The sequence below is a fragment of the Sander vitreus genome, chromosome 7 (assembly GCF_031162955.1).
Source record: "Sander vitreus isolate 19-12246 chromosome 7, sanVit1, whole genome shotgun sequence".
In the NCBI taxonomy this organism is placed as follows: Eukaryota; Metazoa; Chordata; class Actinopteri; order Perciformes; family Percidae; genus Sander; species Sander vitreus.
In genome coordinates this window covers 30,390,525-30,416,642 of record NC_135861.1, presented here as the reverse complement: position 1 = coordinate 30,416,642, position 26,118 = coordinate 30,390,525, and the positions used below count along the sequence as shown (strand labels likewise).

Sequence of the window (26,118 nt, the reverse complement as noted above, 5' to 3'; positions counted from 1 at the left end):
TTCCCCCTTTTTGTCTTTTGTATGTGTTTTTGGTTTCCTAGCTCTGTTTCCCCGCTGTTTTTTTAAACTTTCCTTCCTCTCTCCCTTTATCTCATTCATGTCATTCTCATTTCATTTCCATCTCGATCTTATTTGTGTCACTCTCATCTACATTTCCTTCTCATTTAATTAATTTTTCTTCTTGTTAGCTTTTCACCTTATCCACTACAGTAATGTCTGCTTCATTTCATTCGTATTCTCAACTCGTTCATGTCATTCTCATATCGGTCTCTCTGTTGTGCTCTTCTATCACTACATTTATGTTATTCTCATCCTTGTCTCGTTCAGTCAACTCTCAATTTTGTTCTCGTTCTCCTCTCCCTTGTTTCATTCTCATTCTCCCAGTAATCCTCATCTTCTAATCTTTCACCCTCAATCCAGTTCAATATTTCCTTCTCCATCTCATTCCATTTTTTCCTTCCCATCTCACCTGTCCTCTGCTTCCTATGTATGTACAATTTGTTTGTTTATCGTGTGTGTTCTTACATGACTGCTAGCTGTACAACAAATTGACATTCAGGGAAAATAAAGGTTCACCCTACTCCACTTCTAATCCTGTCCTCTCCTGCCCTGATGTAAACATACAGAGTGGCTTCATAACCCGACAGCTGCAGGGAAAGTCATGGCACGCCGCTCAGTAATTGGGGTCAAAAGCCTTGCCCAAGGACACAGTGGCAGGAAGGAGGCTATAATCAGCAGCCACCCTGCTGTCACTAATAGGGATGTGTTTAAGTGTTTCCTGGCAGCACAGAGAAGTCTGTTAATGTTGCAGTTCAGTTCAGGAACACACAAGTTACACTGTTTGAGTAGCTACATAAAGCTTTGGTAATGCTTCTACTCCAACGCACACTAGGTATGGTTTACATTCAAAGTATTAACCTCGCTTTTTTCCTGATTTGAGTGACTTTTGAAAATTCTTTACTGGGAATAACCCCTTGAGATGAATCATCTCGTTTTCAAGGGGGTCCTCAACAGCACATAAGTACAAAACAAACATTTTGAACAACACATAAGTACAAAATAAACATTTTGAACATATTTCTTAACATTCAAAAGGACTGTCAAATTAATTAAATTCTATTTTATTCATAGTGTCAAATCACAACAGGAGTTATCTCAGGACACTCTATAGAGTAGGTCTAGACCACACGCTATAATTTACAAAGCACCAACAATTGCCCCCCAGGAGAAAGCATTTGGTGCAACAGCGTCGAGGTGAAGCCTCCTTTAAACAAGCAGAAACCTCGGACAGACCCAGGCTCTCGGTGGGCGACCATCTGCCGCTGCCGGTTGGGACACAGAAACACTGATACAAAAATATGATTTCATAATAATTATAGCAGTTGGTATGATGCACACGGCAGCAGATGCAAAAAAAAAATAAAGATCCAGGTGCTACCAAAATCCAATTGCAATTGTAATCTTTTTTAAAATGACCCTATGTGTTTCTTACAAGGCACCTTTAGTGTCTGTCCATTTTGACTCGCCAATCAGCAGCAAGGACGGATGTAACATGATGTTGGTATTTGCACTGCAAATGTTTGCAGATATTAGTTGATGACCATTTATTTTGCCATTTAGTCTGGGGGACTTGCTTTGAACACACCCTCATCTAACATTCAAAGTTACATTTCAGTCCAAAGTGATAATGGAGGCTGAAAGGGATCTTCTAATAACCATATTATCTTTAGTATTTAGACCCTGATAAAACAGTGCATATATAAAGCGTGTTCAGAATATATCATAGTCTTACACATTTCCTGTAAATTGGTTAATATTTCTGGAAGAGGAACACCCACAGTGAAGCTTGATATTACTTATGTAGGCCTATGTTAACGTTATTGAAGGTTTTATTAAATCAAATAGATATGCTAATAATAAGTCATTATTGTAACCATGCTTAATTATTACTGCCATGCCTCATCATCTATGATGGTGTGATATATCTTTAATGAACTAGTTGTTGTAAAAGCAGTGATACATTCAATAATAATGAGGTGATGTGTCACACATCATTAACTGATGATGATACTGATGATATGTTTTAATGTGGCTGTTGGCATAATAGTTTAAGATTTAACCTTTTTTTTTTTTTGGTTTTTCAGGAAAAAAAAGATAATGCTCGGAATGCATGATGTTATATTTAATTTCCATTCTGATTTACTTACACACATAAACATCTGTACCAACACTGTCTACTACTGGGCTCTTAAGGTAGCTGAGTCAGGTTTCAACAAACCAGCCATGAAATGTAACTAAGTACATTTACTCAAGTACTATACTTAAATACTTCTCCGGGAACCATCACCTTATCGTGGTGGAGAGGTTTGTGTGTCCCTATGAACCTGAGGGCTGTGTTGTCTGGAGCTTTGTGCTCCTGGTAGGGTCTCCCAAGGCAAAGTGGTCTCAGGTGAGGGGCCAGACAAAGAATGGTTCAAAAATCCTATGAAAAATCGAGGAAGGGATGAAGTGACCCTGCCCGGAGGAAGCCCGGGGCCCCCGTCTGGAGCCAGGCCCAGATGGAGGGCTCGTCAGCGAGCGTCTGGTGGGCCCACCACCTGTGGGAGGAACCACTGGGGTCGGGTGCGCTGCCACATGGGTGGCAGTGAAGGTCAGGGGCCTCGACGGACCAGACCCGGGCAGCAGAGGCTGGCTCTGGGGACGTGGAATGTCACCTCTCTGTGGGGGAAGGAGCCGGAACTTTGTAGCGGGAGGTGGAGCGCCACCGGTTAGATCTGGTGGGGCTTACCTCTACGCACAGTCTTGGTTCTGGAACCATACTCCTGGATAGGGGTTGACTCTTTTCTTCTCCGGAGTTGCCCAGGGTGTGAGGCGCCGGGCGGGTGTGGGGATACTCACAAGCCCCCGGCTGAGCGCCGCTACGTTGGAGTTTAACCCGGTGGACGAGAGGGTCGCTCCCCTACGCCTGCGGGTTGTGGGGGGGAAAACTCTGACTGTTGTTTGTGCATATGCACCAAACAAGAGTTCAGAGTATTCGGCCTTCTTGGAGACCTTGAGTGGAGTCCTGCATGGGGCTCCAGTCGGGGACTCCATAGTTCTGCTGGGGGGACTTCAACGCGCACGTGGGTAATGATGGAGACACATGGAGAGGCGTGATTGGGAGGAACGGCCTCCCTGATCTAAACCAGAGTGGTTGTTTGTTGTTGGACTTCTGTGCTAGTCATGGATTGTCTATAACGAACACCATGTTCGAACATAGGGATGCTCATAAGTGTACTTGGTACCAGAGCACCCTAGGCCAAAGGTCAATGATCGATTTTATAATCGTTTCATCTGATCTGAGGCCATATGTTTTGGACACTCGGGTGAAGAGAGGGGCGGAGCTGTCAACCGATCACCATCTGGTGGTGAGTTGGGTCAGGGGTGGGGGAAGACTCTGGACAGACCTGGTAAGCCCAAACGGGTAGTGCGGGTAAATTGGGAACGTCTGGAGGAGGCCCCTGTCCGACAGACTTTCAACTCACACCTCCGGCGGAGCTTTTCGTGCATCCCTGTGGAGGCTGGGGGCCATTGAACCCGAGTGGACAATGTTCAAAGTTTCCATTGCTGAAGCTGCGGTGAGGAGCTGTGGTCTTAGGGTCTTAGGTGCCTCAAGGGGCGGTAACCCACGAACACCGTGGTGGACACCGGTGGTCAGGGAAGCCGTCCGATTGAAGAAGGAGTCTTTCCGGGATATGTTATCCCAGACGACTCCGGAGGCAGTTGCAAGGTACCGAAGGGCCCGAAGGGCTGCAGCCTCTGCCGTGAAAGAGGCAAAGCAGCGTGTGTGGGAGAAGTTCGGAGAAGACATGGAGAAGGACTTTCGGTCGGCACCAAGGTACTTCTGAAAACCGTTCGCCACCTCAGGAGGGGGGAAGGGGGAACCATCCAAGCTGTGTACAGTAAGGATGGGACGCTGTTGACCTCAACTGAGGAGGTAATAGGGCGGTGGAAGGAGCACTTTGAGGAACTCCTAAATCTGACTAATACGCCTCTATGGTAGAGGCAGAGCTGGAGGATGAGGGGGGGGATTGGCATCAATTTCCCTGGTGGAGGTTGCTGAGGTAGTTAAACAACTCCACAGTGGCAAAGCCCCAGGAATTGATGAGATCCGTCCCAGAAATGCTTAAAGCTCTGGGTGTGGAGGGGTTGTCTTGGTTGACACGCCTTCAACATTGCGTGGAAGTCTGGGACGGTGCCTAAGGAGTGGCAGACCGGGGTGGTGGTTCCCTTTTTAAAAAAGGGGGGACCAGAGGGTGTGTGCCAATTACAGGGGGTATCACACTTCTCAGCCTCCCGGTAAAGTCTACTCCAAGGTGCTGGAAAGGAGGGTTCGGTCGATAGTCGAATCTCAGGTTGAAGAGGAACAATGCGGATTCCGTCCTGGTCGTGGAACAACGGACCAGATCTTTACTCTCGCAAGGATCCTGGAGGGAGCCTGGGAGTATGCCCAACCAGTCTACATGTGTTTTGTGGATCTGGAGAAGGCGTATGACCGGGTGCCCCGGGAGATACTGTGGGAGGTGCTGCGGGAGTACAGGGGTGAGGGGGTCCCTTCTCAGGGCCATCCACCTCTGTACGACCAAAGCGAGAGCTGTGTCCGGGTTCTCGGCAGTAAGTCGGACTCGCTTTCAGGTGAGAGTTGGCCTCCGCCAGGGCTGCGCTTATCACCAATCCTGTTTGTAGTATTTATGGACAGGATATCGAGGCGTAGTCGGGGTGGAGAGGGGTTGCAGTTCGGTGGGCTGGGGATCTCATCGCTGCTTTTTGCAGATGATGTGGTCCTGATGGCATCATCGGCCTGTGACCTTCAGCACTCACTGGATCGGTTCGCAGCCGAGTGTGAAGCGGCTGGGATGAGGATCAGCACCTCTAAATCGGAGGCCATGGTTCTCAGCAGGAAACCGATGGAGTGCCTTCTCCAGGTAGGGAATGAGTCCTTACCCCCAAGTGAAGGAGTTCAAGTACCTTGGGGGTCTTGTTCGCGAGTGAGGGGACAATGGAGCGGGAGATTGGTCGGAGAATCGGCACAGCAGGTGCGGTATTACATTCAATTTATCGCACCGCTAGACGAAAAGAGAGCTGAGCCAGAAGGCAAAGCTCTCAATCTACCGGTCAGTTTTTGTTCGTACTCTCACCTATGGTCATGAAGGCTGGGTCATGACCGAAAGAACAAGATCCAGGGTACAAGCGGCCGAAATGGGTTTCCTCAGGAGGGTAGCTGGCGTCTCCCTTAGAGATAGGGTGAGAAGCTCAGTTATCCGTGAGGAGCTCGGAGTAGAGCCGCTGCTCCTTTGCGCCGAAAGGAGCCAGTTGAGGTGGTTCGGGCATCTGGTAAGGATGCCCCCTGGGCGCCTCCCCTAGGGAGGTGTTCCAGGCACGTCCCAGCTGGGAGGAGGCCTCGGGGGAGACCCAGGACTAGGTGGAGGGATTATATCTCTAACCTGGCCTGGGAACGCCTCGGGATCCCCCAGTTGGAGCTGGTTAATGTGGCCCGGGAAAGGGAAGTTTGGGGTCCCCTGCTGGAGCTGCTACCCCCGCGACCCGACCCCGGATAAGCGGATGAAGATGGATGGATGGATGGATATACTTAAATACAAATGTTGAGGTACTTGTACTTTACTTGAGTCTTTTCTTTTCATGCCACTTTCTACTTCTACTCTTCTACATTTCAGAGAGAAATATTACTCTTTCTCCACTACATTCATCTGACAGCTTTAGTTACTAGTTACTTTACACATTAAGACTTCTGCACACAAAACACATGTAGTTTATAAAATCTGATGTTTTATTATAAATGAAACTATCCAACAATATAACGGCCTACAAGTCCAGCTGAAATGATTAGACCATTAAACACACAACTGTTTGGATCCTTTCCAGTTTCTAAAATGGGAGGGTTTTTATGCATTGAGTACTTTTACTCTTAATACTTTAAATACATTTTACTAAGTAACATTTTCAATGCAAGACTTTTACTTGTAACAGAGTATTTTTACAGTGTGGTAATAGTACTTTTACTTAAGTAAAGGATCTGAGTACTTCTTCCACCACTGCAAAAAAACCAGGGTCTACCCTTTTCAGTGTTAGCTTACAGTAAAGGGTCTCTATAGAGCACATACAGTACTTCCATCCATGCTATGTAATAAACCACTCCTGTTTCTATATTTGGCTTTTATTTAATTTTGTTTCCCAGCACAATATTATCATTCTGTGGTGGCAATGATACTGTGTCCCTGTGTCGCGACTGCCACTGGCCTTTTTATTACAACACACTGCTGCCATGGGTAACATGCTTGTTTAGAAAGTAGTGTCTGGATTTCATCTTATATTCATCAATAATGGGCTCTTTCTTTACTTTTATGTGAAAGTATGTGGGAAGAATGTTCTGTGTTGATTAAAATGTACTCTGCACCATCACAACATGCAGATACATTCAAAGACAATATTACTTAACTAGGGCTGGGTTAAAATAATTGTTTCCCCAATTAAAATCGATCATTGTTTGAGTGAGCTGATATCGATAATAAAATCCTGAAATGGATCTTTTAATATCTGCATTTTCACCATTGATGTGGTGAATTGACACCCTTTTGCAGTTAGCTGTATGGATTTACCCTGCAGAGATCTGAGGAGCAGTTAACCATAGTCCTCATTTATAGGAGGGATGGGTGGGTTACAATCCTCCCCCCCCCAATAACCTAGTCTGGGCTTTTTCCGAAGTTTTTGTTAATTTTTTCAAGGTTTTTTTTCTACAATTCTTTGGATGTTTTTGTCGCTTTTTTATCATAACATGCAGACATATCCCGGGACTTCCCTAGATAGTTGGAGACCCCCCCCCCCAATGTTGAACCCAAAGACACACCCTTGGTCCTCATAAATCAACTGGAGTTTAGAATGCCAAAGAAAGCGGAAGGTGGTGGACATCCGGCGGAACCTCCAGCGGCACCGGAGCAATCCCCTAAATGAATAGTCGTCGATATAGACTGATCACATTCCAACACTATTACTACCTAAATGCCTCCTCAGTTCCCGAAATCCCTGCAGCCTTCATGTGTTGATAGATCTGCAGCCTCTGCACCACAGCGCAGTGTCATTAAGCATCATAAATCACATGCAAATGACACCACACTGCTTTTGCACTTTGCAGAATCTCCCAGCAGAATCTGTGTTGCTGCTTGAATTCATCGAAAGCTCCCTCCCTCAAACCATTAGCTTTAAATGATCAACTGACTGAACTGCCTGACTGGTGTATGAGGAGTTGAAGTGTTAGCATTATATTCAAGGGTCCTTAAAATACCTTCTCAATGGTAAAATATAATTGTGAATAAAGATTCTTGTTAAAGAACTGACAGTTACGTTAAAATGGGAATGACTCAGACAGAGCTGACAGATTAATTCCGCTGTCATTTTGACATCTTTTCAGTGGAGCTGATCCCTGGTTGTGTAGGATTATAAGAAGAATATTCTTATAGTTCTGTATTTGGATTATCAGAATCAGAGAATGATATAATGCCAAGTAAGTAACACAAGGAATTTGCCTTGGTGGTTGGTGCATATATAAACAAACATAGTAAACATGAATATGAAATAAACAATAAATACACTAAATAGCTGTTAAACATGAGAAAAAGAGAGAGAGGCTGAATGGTTTAGTGTATAGAGTGTGCACTAATGTTTAGTTTAGGGATGAGACATTGAAGAGAAATTGTCTGAATAAAAAGTCCAGCGATCAAATGTGTGTCAAGAAAGCAACTGAGAATAGTGTGCCAGAACATGCCAACCTGTGAAAATGTCACTACACCACACACACACACACACACACACACACACACACACACACACACTCACAGCCTTCTGACAGTCATGCGTGTGATCTTTGTTCACCCCATGTGTTTTGCCTGAAGCTACAATGTGAAATGACCTGCAAACATACAAATGTCATGCACAGGATGAAACATTGTCATATACTGTCACTTTTTACACACACACAGTTATATAAGTCCACAGTTGCTACAGTCAAATTTGTCAGCTGGAAGTTGCAGGAAGTAATTAGGAGTATTAGACTGAAACCTGAATTAAAGCATACATTGATTACTTCCATCCTTTTAACCCTCCAAAACCATTTAATATTTAAATGTATCTATTTATATATGTTACGACTCTATAAACCACAAGCTCTCTGACAGGAGGATGGATTGTGACCGGTGATGGGAACTTTTGTTTCTTTGCAGGATATTTTACTCAATAAGTGGAAAACAGTCCTGAGGCTGAATATATTCTTAAATCCACAAGAGACTGGCTTCAACCCACAGAGACTGAAATCATTAGGACCAGCACATAATGATCTCAACCCTTAACATGATACAAAGGCCAGTTTTCTTTTTTTTGAAATAGTAGCATTCATTATTGCTCAGGCTCTGCCTTCATAAATTGTTGATCAGGTTTGTCATTGCTTGTCAATCCCAAAGCAGTCAAACTGAAATATGAAGCACTCAGAGCACTCAGACTTCCAGCAATGCTGCACAAGCCTTTTACATTTTTTAAAATGTCTACTAGCATGGCTCAAATGATTGCAATGTCAGATGATTGGTCCACCACTTTAGTCCAAACTGAAACATCACAAGATGGATTGTCGGGACATTTCGTACAACATTCATGGTCCCCAGAGGACGAATATTAACGACTTGAAATGATAATTCCCTGACTTTTAATGTAGCACTACAATGAAGTTGACATTTTTGTTTCAGAGAGCAATATCTCAAGAAGCCCAATATAGGAGCTGTCTATGATTAGTACTTGTGAACAGTCATTTCTTTTGGCTTAGGTTGTAGTACACTGGTATTTGTCATTATGTCATTATTATCCAATAAGTATGTAACTAAGGGGGCTTCCTGCATTTCAGTGCTGACTATACAGTTTTGCTACCACTTAAGTCTGAATAGTTATTCCATTGCTGACTTGTACTTTAAAATGTTAAATGTTACCAAAGGTAATTACACATGACAATTTCATTTTATGCATCACTGCTTTATCAGTAACCCATGCAATTAAACATATCAAGTTGCATTGACATTGATGAACCACGATTCTAGCAGTGAGATTGTATTATCATATGTTACAACCCTATAAACCCTATAAACACAGAGTAACCATTGATAACTGAATGAAGGATGGGAGGCGCTTGTTACAAAATTATCAGTACATTTTATTAATAATACAAACGGAAAATGTGAGGCAATGCTCCACAGCCGAAACAAAAGTGAACAGGCCACGGACAGGCAGAGGCCAATCTACAATGAGACAAAAACAGTGACTACATTAACATGCACACCAATGTTCCATATTCTGAATGACAATGTTAGAATTTGATACAGGTTACGTAAACAGCATTCCGGTTCCGCATTTTAATTTGCGATCTTATGGCGAAACACTACACTACCCACCTAAGCATAACAGCGACATCTGATTGGAAGAGCTCACTGTTACCATGGAAGTGTTTACCCTACCTGTGAAACTGCGAACGATTCGAGCGAGCTACCATTGAAGTCTGTGATTGTTTCTGTACACAGTCTTGTACCTCTTTTCCGTTTTCAAAATGTTCCTTTGCGCCACATCAATGTTTTATGGTCCATCTCCTCTCATAGCTGGTTGGCTTGGTACCAGACCAACAGATTGTCACTCCCATCGCGTAAAATATGGACGCTTGATCAGGTGCCTTTAGCGTTGGTATTGACGATAAAAGTCTCCTTTCGCGTCATATCTAAACGCGCTTGGTCGGGACTATTGGCTTCACTTTTGACGCAGTTAGGTTAAGGAAAAGGTCGTGGGTGGGCTTACGTTTCCATGACACGCGGGAAGAATGGGACGGTTGGGTTTAGGAAAACAAGAACGGGACGGTTGGGTTTAGGAAGACAAGAACGGACGGTTGGGTTTAGTAAAAGAAGAAAGCGACGGTTGGGTTCAGGAAACGTGACACGTGGGACACAATCCCTGGTCTCCTGGGAGAAAGTCCTGTGTTGTTTGACCCATCCACCACCCCAACCAACCTCCCTATGCGGATTTTCGGGCTTTCATACTACTTGCTACCGTGGTCGCTCTTAGTGCTACGTCATCTTCAAACCCTGTGTAGCTGTTGTAGCTCCTGGTGCGTTCTACAAACACGCTGAAGGGCGCTTTTTGCGTAGCTTCAGACAATGACAGCCACTGTCCAAACATCCGTATTTTACGAGTTCGGAGTGAGAACAAGTTGCCCAGACTCAATGCTCTTTATAAAAGCAATTTTTTGAAACGTCAATGGAACAATTGAACGGGGAAAAACACTTTAAAGCAACCAGATCCGTTGGGCGGTCACAGTTGAGCTACATTCTCCTCAGATATAAAATGGAAGATATAGGGGGAGGAGAGGAAAGAAAATGAAGAAATGATGAGTGACAAAGTGAGAGAAAGTGAAAGGAAGAAAGGAACAAAAGAAAGAATGCCGTTAAGCTCTGATTGAAAATGAAAGAGGGAAAGGGCAAAGGAGATTAGCACTAAGAGAGAGAAAAACAGGACATAAAACAACCAGAGAGCAGAGAAAGGCCAATTGAAGAAGGGAAACGTTATTTAACACAGAGAGAAAAGGTAAAGACAGGAAGAGAATGTGAAAGTAAAAGAACAGAAAAAAAGCTGATGATTGGAGAGGTTTAAGAAAAATTGACTAAAAGAGAAAATAACAGGTCTGAACTACACGTGAGGAAAGTAAGATACAGCAACATCGAGGAATTGAAAAAAAAATAGTTGAGAGTGCAGCCAAAGTGAGAGGAAAATACAGACGATCCAAGCTGGAGGAAAATAAAAAATAAGACGTGGGCAAAATGCAATAGAGAGGAAAGAAGTGATAAATGAGAAGAACGAAAGCAGAGGTGGAGAATCACCAACTGTGAAATGAAAACCAGGATGGGACACACATCCCTGGTTTATATATAAAAGAAGGAAGGAAGGAAAGAAAGAAAGATATGAAAGGAACTGATGACAGAGATAATGAATGGAGAAAAACACTGTGAAAAAGACAAAAGAAACATTAGATATGGTAAAAGATAAGGGTCAAAATTCTAAGTGGAAAGAAAACGATTAGACAAAAAAGCGTTCCCCAGGAGACTTCTTCCTGTACTTAAGTTTTAAGTTAAGTTTTGTGTTTAGATATAAATCTTGTTCTACAGTCCTCCAATATGATCTGGAGACGGAGCAGACCTACAGTTGGCCGTTAAAGTCATGTTGCCGGTCAGATTTTAAATGTACAGTATGTCCTTTGAGACCCGTTTTTCTGGTTATTATTATTCTCCAATTGCGAGTTCTCAGTCCCACCATAGTAGCATACTAGCATTTAGTCGAAACAGCAACCAAACAGTAGTTTAAGATATGTTGCTAACAAACCAAAACCAATGCACTCTAAACAGTCTTCTGGCACAGCCAATTATCCTAGGAATTAATATGCACCCTTTTTAAGAATTCCATCCATCCATCCATCTTCATCCGCTTATCCGGGGTCGGGTCGAGGGGGTAGCAGCTCCAGCAGGGGACCCCAAACTTCCCTTTCCCGGGCCACATTAACCAGCTCCGACTGGGGGATCCCGAGGCGTTCCCAGGCCAGGTTAGAGATTTGTAGGCCGTTATATTGTTGGATAGTTTCATTTATAATAAAACATCAGATTTTATAAACTACATGTGTTTTGTGTGCAGAAGTCTTAATGTGTAAAGTAACTAGTAACTAAAGCTGTCAGATGAATGTAGTGGAGAAAGAGTAATATTTCTCTCTGAAATGTAGAAGAGTAGAAGTAGAAAGTGGCATGAAAAGAAAAGACTCAAGTAAAGTACAAGTACCTCAACATTTGTATTTAAGTATATCCATCCATCCATCCATCTTCATCCGCTTATCCGGGGTCGGGTCGCGGGGGTAGCAGCTCCAGCAGGGGACCCCAAACTTCCCTTTCCCGGGCCACATTAACCAGCTCCGACTGGGGGATCCCGAGGTGTTCCCAGGCCAGGTTAGAGATATAATCCCTCCACCTAGTCCTGGGTCTCCCCCGAGGCCTCCTCCCAGCTGGACGTGCCTGGAACACCTCCCTAGGGAGGTGCCCAGGGGGCATCCTTACCAGATGCCCGAACCACCTCAACTGGCTCCTTTCGACGCAAAGGAGCAGCGGCTCTACTCCGAGCTCCTCACGGATAACTGAGCTTCTCACCCTATCTCTAAGGGAGACGCCAGCTACCCTCCTGAGGAAACCCATTTCGGCCGCTTGTACCCTGGATCTTGTTCTTTCGGTCATGACCCAGCCTTCATGACCATAGGTGAGGGTAGGAACAAAAACTGACCGGTAGATTGAGAGCTTTGCCTTCTGGCTCAGCTCTCTTTTTCGTCTAACGGTGCGATAAATTGAATGTAATACCGCACCTGCTGTGCCGATTCTCCGACCAATCTCCCGCTCCATTGTCCCCTCACTCGCGAACAAGACCCCAAGGTACTTGAACTCCTTCACTTGGGGTAAGGACTCATTCCCTACCTGGAGAAGGCACTCCATCGGTTTCCTGCTGAGAACCATGGCCTCCGATTTAGAGGTGCTGATCCTCATCCCAGCCGCTTCACACTCGGCTGCGAACCGATCCAGTGAGTGCTGAAGGTCACAGGCCGATGATGCCATCAGGACCACATCATCTGCAAAAAGCAGCGATGAGATCCCCAGCCCACCGAACTGCAACCCCTCTCCACCCGACTACGCCTCGATATCCTGTCCATAAATACTACAAACAGGATTGGTGACAAAGCGCAGCCCTGGCGGAGGCCAACTCTCACCTGAAGCGAGTCCGACTTACTGCCGAGAACCCGGACACAGCTCTCGCTTTGGTCGTACAGAGATTGGATGGCCCTGAGAAGGGACCCCCCTCACCCCGTACTCCCGCAGCACCTCCCACAGTATCTCCCGGGGCACCCGGTCATACGCCCTTCTCCAGATCCACAAAACACATGTAGACTGGTTGGGCATAGTCCCAGGCTCCCTCCAGGATCCTTGCGAGAGTAAAGATCTGGTCCGTTGGTCCACGACCAGGACGGAATCCGCATTGTTCCTCTTCAACCTGAGATTCGACTATCGACCGAACCCTCCTTTCCAGCACCTTGGAGTAGACTTTACCGGGAGGCTGAGAAGTGTGATACCCCTGTAATTGGCACACACCCTCTGGTCCCCCCTTTTTTAAAAGGGAACCACCACCCCGGTCTGCCACTCCTTAGGCACCGTCCCAGACTTCCACGCAATGTTGAAGAGCGTGTCAACCAAGACAACCCCTCCACACCCAGAGCTTTAAGCATTTCTGGACGGATCTCATCAATTCCTGGGGCTTTGCCACTGTGGAGTTGTTTAACTACCTCAGCAACCTCCACCAGGGAAATTGATGCCAATCCCCCCCTCATCCTCCAGCTCTGCCTCTACCATAGAGGGCGTATTAGTCGGATTTAGGAGTTCCTCAAAGTGCTCCTTCCACCGCCCTATTACCTCCTCAGTTGAGGTCAACAGCGTCCCATCCTTACTGTACACAGCTTGGATGGTTCCCCGCTTCCCCCCTCCTGAGGTGGCGAACGGTTTTCAGAAGTACCTTGGTGCCGACCGAAAGTCCTTCTCCATGTCTTCTCCGAACTTCTCCCACACACGCTGCTTTGCCTCTTTCGCGGCAGAGGCTGCAGCCCTTCGGGCCCTTCGGTACCTTGCAACTGCCTCCGGAGTCGTCTGGGATAACATATCCCGGAAAGACTCCTTCTTCAGTCGGACGGCTTCCCTGACCACCGGTGTCCACCACGGTGTTCGTGGGTTACCGCCCCTTGAGGCACCTAAGACCCTAAGACCACAGCTCCTCACCGCAGTTTCAGCAATGGAAACTTTGAACATTGTCCACTCGGGTTCAATGGCCCCAGCCTCCACAGGGATGCACGAAAAGCTCCGCCGGAGGTGTGAGTTGAAAGTCTGTCGGATAGGGGCCTCCTCCAGATGTTCCCAATTTACCCGCAGTACCCGTTTGGGCTTACCAAGTCTGTCCAGAGTCTTCCCCCACCCCCTGACCCAACTCACCACCAGATGGTGATCGGTTGACAGCTCCGCCCCTCTCTTCACCCGAGTGTCCAAAACATATGGCCTCAGATCAGATGAAACGATTATAAAATCGATCATTGACCTTTGGCCTAGGGTGCTCTGGTACCAAGTACACTTATGAGCATCCCTATGTTCGAACATGGTGTTCGTTATAGACAATCCATGACTAGCACCGAAGTCCAACAACAAACAACCACTCTGGTTTAGATCAGGGAGGCCATTCCTCCCAATCACGCCTCTCCATGTGTCTCCATCATTACCCACGTGCGCGTTGAAGTCCCCCCCAGCAGAACTATGGAGTCCCCGACTGGAGCCCCCATGCAGGACTCCACTCAAGGTCTCCAAGAAGGCCGAATACTCTGAACTCTTGTTTGGTGCATATGCACAAACAACAGTCAGAGTTTTCCCCCCCACAACCCGCAGGCGTAGGGAGGCGACCCTCTCGTCCACCGGGTTAAACTCCAACGTGCGGCGCTCAGCCGAGGGGCTTGTGAGTATCCCCACACCCGCCCGGCGCCTCACACCCTGGGCAACTCCGGAGAAGAAAAGAGTCCAACCCCTATCCAGGAGTATGGTTCCAGAACCAAGACTGTGCGTAGAGGTAAGCCCCACCAGATCTAACCGGTAGCGCTCCACCTCCCGCACAAAGTTCCGGCTCCTTCCCCCACAGAGGTGACATTCCACGTCCCCCAGAGCCAGCCTCTGCTGCCCGGGTCTGGTCCGTCGAGGCCCCTGACCTTCACTGCCACCCATGTGGCAGCGGACCCGACCCCAGCGGTTCCTCCCACAGGTGGTGGGCCCATGGGATGGAGGGATGTCCGCCACGTAGCTTTTTCGGGCTGTGCCCGACCGGGCTCCGTGGCAAACCCGGCCACCAGACGCTCGCTGACGAGCCCTCCATCTGGGCCTGGCTCCAGACGGGGGCCCCGGGCTTCCTCCGGGCAGGGTCACTTCATCCCTTCCTCGATTTTTCATAGGATTTTTGAACCATTCTTTGTCTGGCCCCTCACCTGAGACCACTTTGCCTTGGGAGACCCTACCAGGAGCACAAAGCTCCAGACAACACAGCCCTCAGGTTCATAGGGACACACAAACCTCTCCACCACGATAAGGTGATGGTTCCCGGAGAAGCTTTTTAAGAATTGTCTATTTTAAAAACAGCAGTGTCTCATGGCCTGTTGATTGACACTGAATGTTAATCAAAAGAGTTGATGACCGCTGTGGCCTATCGTTCCGAAGAAGGTTTTGGTAGTCGTGTACACATGGTAACCCAAGATTTTCAAAAAATTTCCCGAAATGGTTTAGGTAAATTAGTGTAGGCATTGACCTCGAATGGTTAAGTTTAGGATAAATTGTTGGTCAGAGAGTCTCTCTAGAGTTTTCACAAATCGAGGATTACCATCTACACAACTGGGTTTAGTTCATGGGAGCGTCAAGCCAGTGAGGGATCCCGTCCTTTCTTTCGCTGCACTCGTGACTACTACTAGTTGGCTGGGGCACAAGTACGAAGAGGCAACTGGAGACATCAAGTGTCACAGATTTAGAACCGGTGTGTCGCCCTCCAGAGTACAGTTAGCAGTAGTCTATATGGACAACGTTTCATTTCCGGGATTGTTTCGTTGCCGCCGGAAATTCCACCAGATATGTGTCATTTTTGGCCAGATGTCCGTTACCTTCCGCTTTCTTTGTGTTGGCATTTTAAACTCCGGTGGATTTTTAAGGACTATGGTTAACTGATCCTCAGATCTCTGCAGGGTAAATCCAGACAGCTACCTAGACTATCTGTCCAATCTGAGTTTTCTCAGGCACAAGACATTGTCATCATGTCCGGCACGAGATGATTGTGATTGGTTTAAAGAAATGCCAATAAACCAGAGCATGTTTTTGTTACGTTACGGGAATAATAGGACCCAAACAGAGAGCAGGCAGGCAGGCAGGCAGGAGAAAGTGTGAGCTGAGGATTTATTTTATCAAAACACAATAATAAACCAAGGGAGTCCTGAGGGTTTCAGCAGGCATAAAACAATTCCAGAAAGAAGTAAAAGGGAATCCAAAAAACAAAGGAAGCACAAAAACAGGAAGCACAGAACTGACTAAAGCTGACACGGGGAAACACGACAGCAACCAAAACAAAACCTACACAAAATGATCTGACACGAGACAACGGGAACACAGAGGCTAAATACACGAGGTAATGAGCAAATAAGGGACAGGTGATACAGCAGGTGAAACACATCAGGGCGGGGTAGGACAATCAGACAAGGCGGGAAAACACAGGAAGCAAAACTAGACAAGACAAGACAGAAAACAGACTATCAAAATAAAACAGGAAACAGAAATATACACTATTCAGAATAATACACAGTGAAAACAGGAGAACAGAAAAATACCCAATAACAACAACACATATACAAAACAGGAAACAGCAACAGAAATATGCAAACCACAACAGTTTTTCTCCAGTCTCAGATTCATCACAGATTTTTATTTCGGAGAAAGTGGATAGAAAATCTTAGAAACTCATAGAACAAAAAAAAAGACCTAATGATAAATACACTGAAACATGGTGCAGATAATCTAACTTAAGAGGAACTATGAGTTGAGCAATATTTGTTGTAGCAACAGGACATTATAACACAATTTGCTTGACATTAAGCCTTGTATCTATGAAGGTTAATCTGGACTGATTGTGAATACTATCTCATTGTGTGCTTCGAAAAAAAATGGCAACACTGGTTTGTGTAGAAACAGAAGTAAAAGTAAAAGTCATGCATTGACATTTCAAAAAGGTGAGATATTTCAAAACCTCCATTGAGTGACTGCTGCTAACAGCTATCGAGTGATTGCTGCTTGACCTTTATCGCATGCAGCGTCCAGCACTTCAGAGAACCCTTAATGGCACGGCAATAAATCCTGTCTCTGGGATCTCTGCCTATCAGCTCCGCAGAGAGATGAGAGCTGAGGTATTCAATATCTCTTGTCAAACTAAAAGCACATGTATTCGTTGTAAACCTATAAACATATTTTTATGATATTGCATGTTTGTGTGTGTTTTCATGTGTGATAATGTGTTTGCATGAATGCAGTGGGCAGTATGGGTAAAGTATAAAAAGGGATTTTGATTAAATTTGGTATTTTGGTCATTTCTTTCATCGGAAAAACATCTCTCCCAGTAGAAAGCCTGTCCAATTCAATTCAATTCAATTTTATTTATAGTATCAAATCATAACAAAAGTTATCTCAGGACACTCAACAGATAGAGTAGGTCTAGACCACACTCAATTTACAAAGACCCAACAATTCCAGTGATTCCCCCAGGAGCATGCATAAGTGCGTAAATGTGACAGTGGCATGGAAAAACTCCCTTTAGGAAGAAACCTCGGACAGACCCAGGCTCTTGGTAGGCGGTGTCTGACGGTGCCGGTTGGGGGTGTGATGGACAATGGCAATAATAGTCACAATAAAGATAATGACTAGAAATAGTAGCTGTAGTAGTTCATGGTGTTGCAGGACACTGCAGGGCGCTACAGGGCATAGCAGGGCACAGCAGGGCGTGGCAGGACGTAGCAAGTCGTAGCTGGGCATTGCAGAGTGTAGCAGGGTGTAATAGGGCACAGCAAGGCGTACAGCAGGACCACGGCGACAGCTGCCACCATGATTTAGGTGCTATCCTGATCCTTGGATCAGGATAGCACCTAAATCATAGCTGTTGTCCTGAGAGAAGTAAACCTGGATTGGTGGAAGTAAATGTCTTCACCCAAACCTGAGCCCCAAATGTCCACAGAGATTTAAAAGTTCCTCATAAACTGTTTTATAATTATGATGTAGCTGTTTGGAGGCTGGATCTGTAGTTATTTAGGTGGGAAGCTGTCAGCCTGTCTCTGAAGCAGAATGAGAAATTATGGATATTAAATCAAACTGTCCGCAAGGTTTTTGCTGTTGGAAATGTCAGCATTGTCTGAAGAATGGAGGGAAATAGACAGAGAGGAAGCAGTTTCCTCGAGATAAAGACGGATGAGAGGACAAGATGAAAATGAGAAGATGATCTGCAGTCATGTTAGCGCAGGTGTCTGGAACGTTTTTTAGGCCAGGGGTCCCTTAGCTGAAAGAGATACAGAGTAGGGAACCTCTATGGAAGGCTTGTATCATGTGGACGCGCCAACGGTTTTGTATCATTACTTAGGGGCAACAGAAACTACACATCAGATCAGATGATCAGATCGAGGATGTTTATGGATAATCGCAGACTGTCAAAGTTGAGTCAGGATATTATACATATACATATTTGTCTGGTGTTGCATTTCTACCAGAGAGCCATTTACAACCATGTTTATAAAACACATAAACTGCACAGCCCCATCAAGCAGGTTATTACTTTCCCTGTCCTTTTCAAACAGACATTTATTGTGTTTGTGATCAATGGCTGGAGCGTGGCAGTAATGAAGCCGAGGCTACGGCTTCCATTTTTACTACGGAGACCCACACATACTATAATTCATGCACTCTCGTGGCCCTGTGAGATGCAACAGATAAAAGCATCCACCAAATGGAATAATAGACCAACTTTTTCTTTCAGCAGTTCCTATTCCTATTTGTTTGATCTGGCTTTATCTCGACTATTTATGCAGTCTATTCTGCTGTGTGTGTGTGTGTGTGTGTGTGTGTGTGTGTGTGTGTGTGTGTGTGTGTCCGTGCGTGCGTGCGTGCGTGTGTCCTGCCTTATCTACCCGGTCTAACAGTTTACATACATATAATGTGTATGGATTGGATGGAATGTGTGGATGGATTGTTTGTTTTATACACGTCTAATATTTATTTTCTGACCTTGCCTGAACCTGATTGTCACGAGGTTGATCACCGTCGTGTCCCCTCAGTCTTCCCCTGTATCAGTGAATCAATGACCCGATAACACGGTGGCCGCATACTGCCACCACAAATCTGATTGTTAGGGTGAGTGTCGTCTGTAATTAGTTATTAATAACCAACTGTTCGATCTATAGGCTGAGATTTAGTTTGATTCAAAACGGTTTGTTTAAAGTTTTGGAGCGATGTTAAACTTCCACTGTTGTTTACGCTGTTGTCGTTTATGGGGAACGCTGTATTGTTTTCCACCAAGAAAGGGGCGTGGACCTTCCCTCGGATGAGGTATTGCCGGCCTAATGTATTAGACATACAGTATAGACTGTATAGACTAGATTTCTTTTTATTCAAAAAGTATATCCTCTGTACCTTTACCTTTAACTTGACATTTCTGTTTATCAAAACAGAAAAATCATTAAAGAAAATTCCTTCATATCAACACAGTATATTATCCCGTATTTCGACAGACTTTTCTAACAGTGTATGTTTGCTGTTACCATGTACTACTTTGTTGAAATATATTAAAGAACATTTACTTTCGCCTTTTAAATGCAAAATCTGACCAGCACACCCGTTTCTTTCAAAACTCTACTGTCATCATTCTTTCTTTTCTTTGACCTGCCTCTTCTTATCTCTATATATGTCCAGACACATTCATCTTCCAGTGTTCTTCCTCCCACCCTGTCTTCATCCTCCTTTAGCTGCAGACTGTATTAGGATTGAACTGATTAAACACTGGGAAAACTTACTCTCCCATCATAGTTAATATTTCCTGCCCCACTTTGTCTCCTTTGTACCTCTATCATCATATCCACTCAATGCAAATATGTTTTTTCTTTCCTTAATTATGTGTGCCTGTCTTCTATTATTAGTATCACTGCCTAATCTACATTAGTAATTTGCATTTGTAATGAACAATTATTATTCAGATATACCGGTAACCCACATTGTTTCCTGTAATATACAAAGTCGGTTTTATCCCAGTTTAATTGCATGTTGTGTAAATGATGGTTTAACTTTGATAATATCTACAGTCACATTAGATGACTTATATCAATTTCCTTGTTGTGCTTCCAGATGTGTTAAGCCTAACTTAGCACAAAGACTGGAAGCAGGAGGAATGGCTTTGTCAGAAGTGAAAAACTAGACCTTCCAACATCTTGAAAGCTGTCATGATAGCTAGTAAGCTAGTCACCAATCCATCTAGGAGTCACCAGTGTCTTTGTTGACGGTTGCTGCTCAATAAAATCTAAAAGATTGATCATATTTTTTTTTCACTTTTAAGAGAGCAAGACTAGCAGTTTGTCTTTGCTTCCAGTCTTTATCCCAACTTAGGATGCAGACATCCAGGACCTACTCTGTCGCTACGTTGTACCCTGTGTTCATGTTTCAGTGTGGGATAAAAATAACTCAGTAGAGGCAGGGATATATACACCAGAAAGGGGGAAATCCCAAGCACCCCCCCCCTGCACGTATGTAACTTTTCTTTTATCTCTCTTCTTCTCTTCCTCTCCTCCAATTCATCTAGGCGTTGAGTGCATCGTGGTTTTACCTGAGCCAAAGGATAACTGGGACCCTGTCTTCGGCACCGGCGTTTTCCTCTTCTCCTTCCTCATCCCCGTGGCGATCATCAGCATCTGCTACAGCCTGATGGTCAAGCGCCTGCGCAACGTTCGCATCCTCTCTGGCTCGAAGGAGAAAGACCGCAACCTGCGGCGCATCACCAGGATGGTCCTGGTGGTGGTGGCAGCATTTGTCGTCTGTTGGACCCCCATCCAGATCATGGTCTTGGCTCAGTCACTTGGCTTCAACATGAGCAGCTTTTTCACGGTGGTCCTGATGCACTTCTGCATCGCGCTGGGCTATGTCAACAGCAGCTTGAATCCCGTGCTCTACGCCTTCCTGGATGAGAATTTCAAACGCTGCTTCCGCGAGTTTTGCAACCCGTCGCCATTCCACCTCGACACCCAGCAGTCGGGCAGGATGAGGAGCATTGCTAGGGAGGTGGCAGCAGCTTACAGCTGCAAGGCTGATGGTGGGGGGCATGGAGGAGGGACCCCTAATCCAGCATGACTAGGCGTGGAGCTCCCCTTGGTAGGGGTAGACCCCGAACAGAGGAGAGAGAACCAGGGGACAGGGAACTCAAACACAGAATTGACTCAGATTACAGCTCTCTAGCGGCACAAGCCCCCCCGCCCCCCAACTAGAAGGCTGGCCTGGGGTGGGGGGGAGGGAGATGAGGAGGATGGAGTTGAAAGGAAAATAATTTAAGAATATGGATGGGTATGACAAGCATAGGACCTATAGGTTGCTTACAGTTCATGGGTAAAAGGGAAATGGGATAGGTTGAAAGATTGGGTGGAAAGGGTGGTGGACATCTTGGTAGGGGATGGTGCCAGATATGGGAGAAGTTCAAACCATTATGGATCCTGGATTTTAGAATGACTATGGCCCGAATTCCGCTGAGACGGTAAGTTGTTTTGGAATGTAAGACTTGCTCAATGATTCAACTATCTATACGTGGTGAGGTGACAGCATTATTTGAAACTTATTGCAGCTCCAAAAACAACAGCCTAACTAACAAAAACGGCATCTGCCAACTGAAGCTGATACCCAGTTGCTGCATCTCTAGAAATATGTCTGACTCTACTTGGGTGAAGGCAGGGGTTGGGGCTAAACATTTAGAGAGAGCATATAAACAGTAGGAATAATACAAGTAGTGCAGATACCAAAATCACCATGTACTACTTTGGTGCTTGTAGAAAGAATATAAACAACAATGGAAGCACGGATTGTGGCTGTCTGGCGGTAAGGACCATGGACTGAAAACCTGCCAAGGAAGAGTAAAGCTTTCTGCAAGTGTGAAATAGAGAATGAACACGTTCACTACAGTTTATTGTATCTTTATCAGTTCGTGTTTCAGACTAAAGAACTTTATGTCATGAGTGTGTCCAACAGTGATCCCAGTATGGGGGTCTTTATTGTGATGGTTTCTCTTAAAATGGGTCGACCTAATTGTAATATGCTGCTGGGCCCTTATAAGGACTTAAATGGGTACACAAAGTATAATGTGATATTTCATCCTGTAGACAGGAAGTTGGATGTAATACCTGCAAACAATAGCTGGCATAGAGAAAAAGAACAATGTGCAACACGCTACTCCTGAACAATATTCCTTGCAACTGTGTCTATGGATCCAGAACGGGTCACATGAATGTTATGTCTCATAGGAGCAACATTTGTCATGTGTTCTGAAGAAAAATAAGCCTGAGAAACTCTGTCCAACAAGTTTCTTAGAGTTTTGTCATTTTTGAAAACTTTCTATGACCAACTGAGGCATTGCAAATTTGGAGTTTGGGGTGGGGGGAAGCTGGTAAGACCTGAGAGAACAGCAAAAACTCAACAAAAGAATCCATGTTTGGGACAAGCCCAGCCTGGGTATTAACCCATCTTCTTCTTGCTGTGTTTTAGGACACAAGATGAATGACAGTGCCTGTATGTGGGGGGTCCACACATGAAATCTCAATTAGCCTGTATCCAAGGGTAGATGTACCCATATCAAATTTGCAGCTAGGACTTTTCAAAAGGTTTTCAATAAACATAATCTTGACATAACATTATGGGCAAAAATAATGCATTCGAAAAAGCTGTCACAATATATGTTTCAAGCACTTAGAAAACATGACAATGACAAAGTGATTAGTGATAATGAATTTGTTCTTCTTAATTGGAATAAAGATTGAAAAACAATCAGAATTCTTTTGAAACCTTCTTACCAGATGGTAATTACAACACATCTGTGATTGTACCATTGAACCGGACATATCTTGTGGAGATTTTCAGGACAATAACTTTCAAAATGAATCTAAGGAAATACACATTACCCCAAACCTGAAAGCAGAGTCACACGATTGGCCAGTTGAGCCAACATTGCCACAGTTAGTGATAATAATAATAATACATGAGTGTTTGCTAGTAATGATGATGAGTGGCTGACACTCATTTAGATTTGATCTGTTATTATTCTTCTTACTGATTCTCGCTCTTATTGAATTCAAGTTTTGATTATTTGCATTTCATTTGAATAAAACCAGAAACCAAAATATGTTTAAAGATCATGTTTTAGCTTCCATAAAGTGTACTTTATCAGAACTCATGAAATATATATTATAATTTCTTTTCTGGTTCAAAGATCAAATAAACAGCTGGAACATTGTACTGTAACATTAGCTGATTCTGGAGCATTATGACTGAATGGGGTCATGAAAAACCTGCATTCTTGTACCTGTTGCAGAAAAATACCACCTTTCTCTTTGTGTAAAATGACTTTCCTGAAGTGATTGCATTTTTCTGTACCATCACTGTCTTTTGCAAAGCTTTGTCACACTTTTTAGCATTACCTCTGGCTCGCCATACTGTAAACACTATACATGAGTATTAAGTGTTAAGTGGTGATGTAGACTGAAGTTTACTAGCATAAAGAAACCAAAGTTTGTTTCCGGGGCTCAGTTTTAGGAAAGGTCTGGCTCTTATAAACATGTGCATACTTCTAATTTCCAACAATATATTATTACCCAGCCCTAATTATCTCAGTTGGTAACTGGCCAACAACCAAAGTTCTGTTTGTTTTGATGGTAACATTGCAATTATCACCTAAGGTGATGCATTTTAGGGATGTGATTAGTTTAACACCTTCTAGTAAATGATACAGGTGTACAGTTTCAGGTTAAAAGGAAGGACATTAACTGTTTCACTCAAGCCGCTAAATGTGACCCATTCTGGAAAGAACAGTTCTCCATGGTAATTAGGCATTTTGGATAAAAGCAAAGTGAACATAGCAGAGGTGATATAATCACAGATGTTTTGAAAATGACACATCTGGGTGGGCTGTTTTTCAGTAGCTGCTGTCAGGTTTGAGGAATCAGACGTGTAACTGATGGGGTTTGGGGTCTAGGTAGGGATTGGGAATGTTGGTGGTTGAACTCTGGGTTTGAGATATCTTGAGGTGGGGACATTGACATTGGGCGGGGTTGGGTAGGGGTGCTATCAGGGAGTCATTTAGACTCCCAGCACCACAGTGGCAAAGCAGGAGGATGGGTTCACAGTGTGCTGACTCCACTCCAAGGGGCAAAGGGGCTCTCTCTCTTCTTAGTGTCTTAAAGTGGAAATCAACCCTGAAACCGAAACCACAGCAGGTAGTCTCAGTTTTCCTGGACAGTTTTGGAAATTATACTGACAGCATTAGACCAGATACAGTATTCCAACTTGTGGAGATCTTCTGCAACAGTTAGTTGACAAAAATATAAATAAAATACATTATGACTTATTTCTGTTCTTAACTGGAAATGTGTATCTCACATAACAAGTCTAAATGTAAAAAAAAATTTTAATAATGTTTTTTTTGCGCTATTGTGACAACCAAAAAACGAACAGGTCTTGCCAAAATGTTCGCAAAAAGCATGTTAAGCCAAACAATAGACACAGTATTATCTAAAAACTATTTACACATTTTTCTGGAACTGCTCAGTACTATTAACAAAATAATCAAGTCACAATAAGTCTTTTTTACTTTTACATATAGATAAAAAACCTAATTGAAATACAGGTAGTTTTCAATTTAGTTATTTGTTTCATGATGGTGTTTGCTGTCAGAAATTAAACCCAATGACAATTTGATTGGATTCCCCATTTTTAAAGTTACACAGTTTAACACTTTCCTGTTTCCTATGGTCTGCTAGTTGCAGAGAGGCACTTAACAGTTAAGCTGTCCAGGCTTCAAGAGTTAACGTGGATTCTGTTTTGAGGTTGGTGTCCCCTTTACTTTTATATTTGTGTCTCTTCATATAATTTGGTAATTTTTGATTGGATTACCTTGAATTTAAAACATCTTTGTTTTTTCGCTTATGTTTTTCAATGACAGGATGGATTTCAGGATAGCAAGTGACACTGTTTGCTGTCACGAAGGGTTGTGGTTTGCTGTCAATTGCATTTTTTTTAACTTATGTCTGTACAAACCAATTTTTTTGCTGCACTTACTCTTTGCAGCACATATATTGTAAATCCTAATTTGGTCTTCTTTTGTTTGAGAGGAACAATTCTATGAACTTACATTGCCTTAAATATCAAGTCTGTTAACTGAAGTTCGCTCTCTGGCTGGATAAAATGTGTTCTAGTTTTTACTGGTGCTTCGCTGTTAGTTTATAGTAGTCCAGACCTGTATTCATAAAGCTGCCGAGGACAGGACCCGTCAGGCCAGAGAATAATAACATTTTGAGATTGTATTTTCTTAGGTTGCTGCTGAGCAGTTTGGTCCATTTTAACCGAACTCCGCGTTTCATCGCATAGCCGGTTGGTTTAGGGCGGTGTGAAAGCTCATTCCAACTCTGGTGCGGACCAAACAACAGAACTCTGGTCCGCTTGAAAATGGGGGTCTCGGATCGCTTCCAAGTGATCTCGAGTTTGTTTCACTTTAGGTGAGAATGCGATCCGACCCAAATACAGGAATTTACCCAAAACAGTACATTTGCTAGCCTGTAATTAAAACCTTGCACACAGTTTAAGGACGTAAACATGAATTAAGAGACGGTAACTTTCAACTCCATAACCTATACATTGCTCGTCATCTGTGTGACAACACGTCATCATCTCTCGCTCTCATCAGGGCGGCCCTCTCCTTCACTTGCTGTCTTTTCAGCTGTTCGTCTTCTTCTAAAATATGAGAAACACCAAAGCAGAACCAGAAAACCCAAGACGTAACAAATTTGGTGTTGCTCCATTATTTCTGAGACCAGAAGTGTCGGCGAGTTTCGGATATTCTGTTCAATAAACAAGCGACCATTTCGACCGTGTGACATTTGTATCAGTGTTTGGTGCGTTTGACAAAGTGCAGTGTGAATGCAAACGGAACCACATGAAAAATGCAACTTCACCTCCGAATCTACCAAACTATAAGTGTGAAAGCGCCCTAAGTCTTTAGCCTTAAATTAAGAGTGTTACTACCTTATTGCCAATTGCTAAAAAATCTGAGATAAATCAAATGTCATTAACCCTGTTGGCATTTTAGGGAACTCTCGGACCCCTTGTTGAAGATCCCTGCTCT

The 26,118-nt window shown here is 44.2% G+C and overlaps 1 protein-coding gene across 1 annotated transcript in view; it reads left to right on the top strand.

Annotated features, from left to right (window-relative positions):
- The window catches only part of oprl1 (opiate receptor-like 1), a 110,379-nt gene extending 89,287 nt beyond the window's left edge, over positions 1-21,092 (top strand). The window contains exon 5 of the mRNA XM_078255913.1: positions 20,548-21,092. Coding sequence (XP_078112039.1) covers positions 20,548-21,092 — 545 coding nt within the window. The remainder of the gene's footprint in view (positions 1-20,547) is intronic.
- The last annotated feature ends 5,026 nt before the right edge of the window (positions 21,093-26,118 follow it).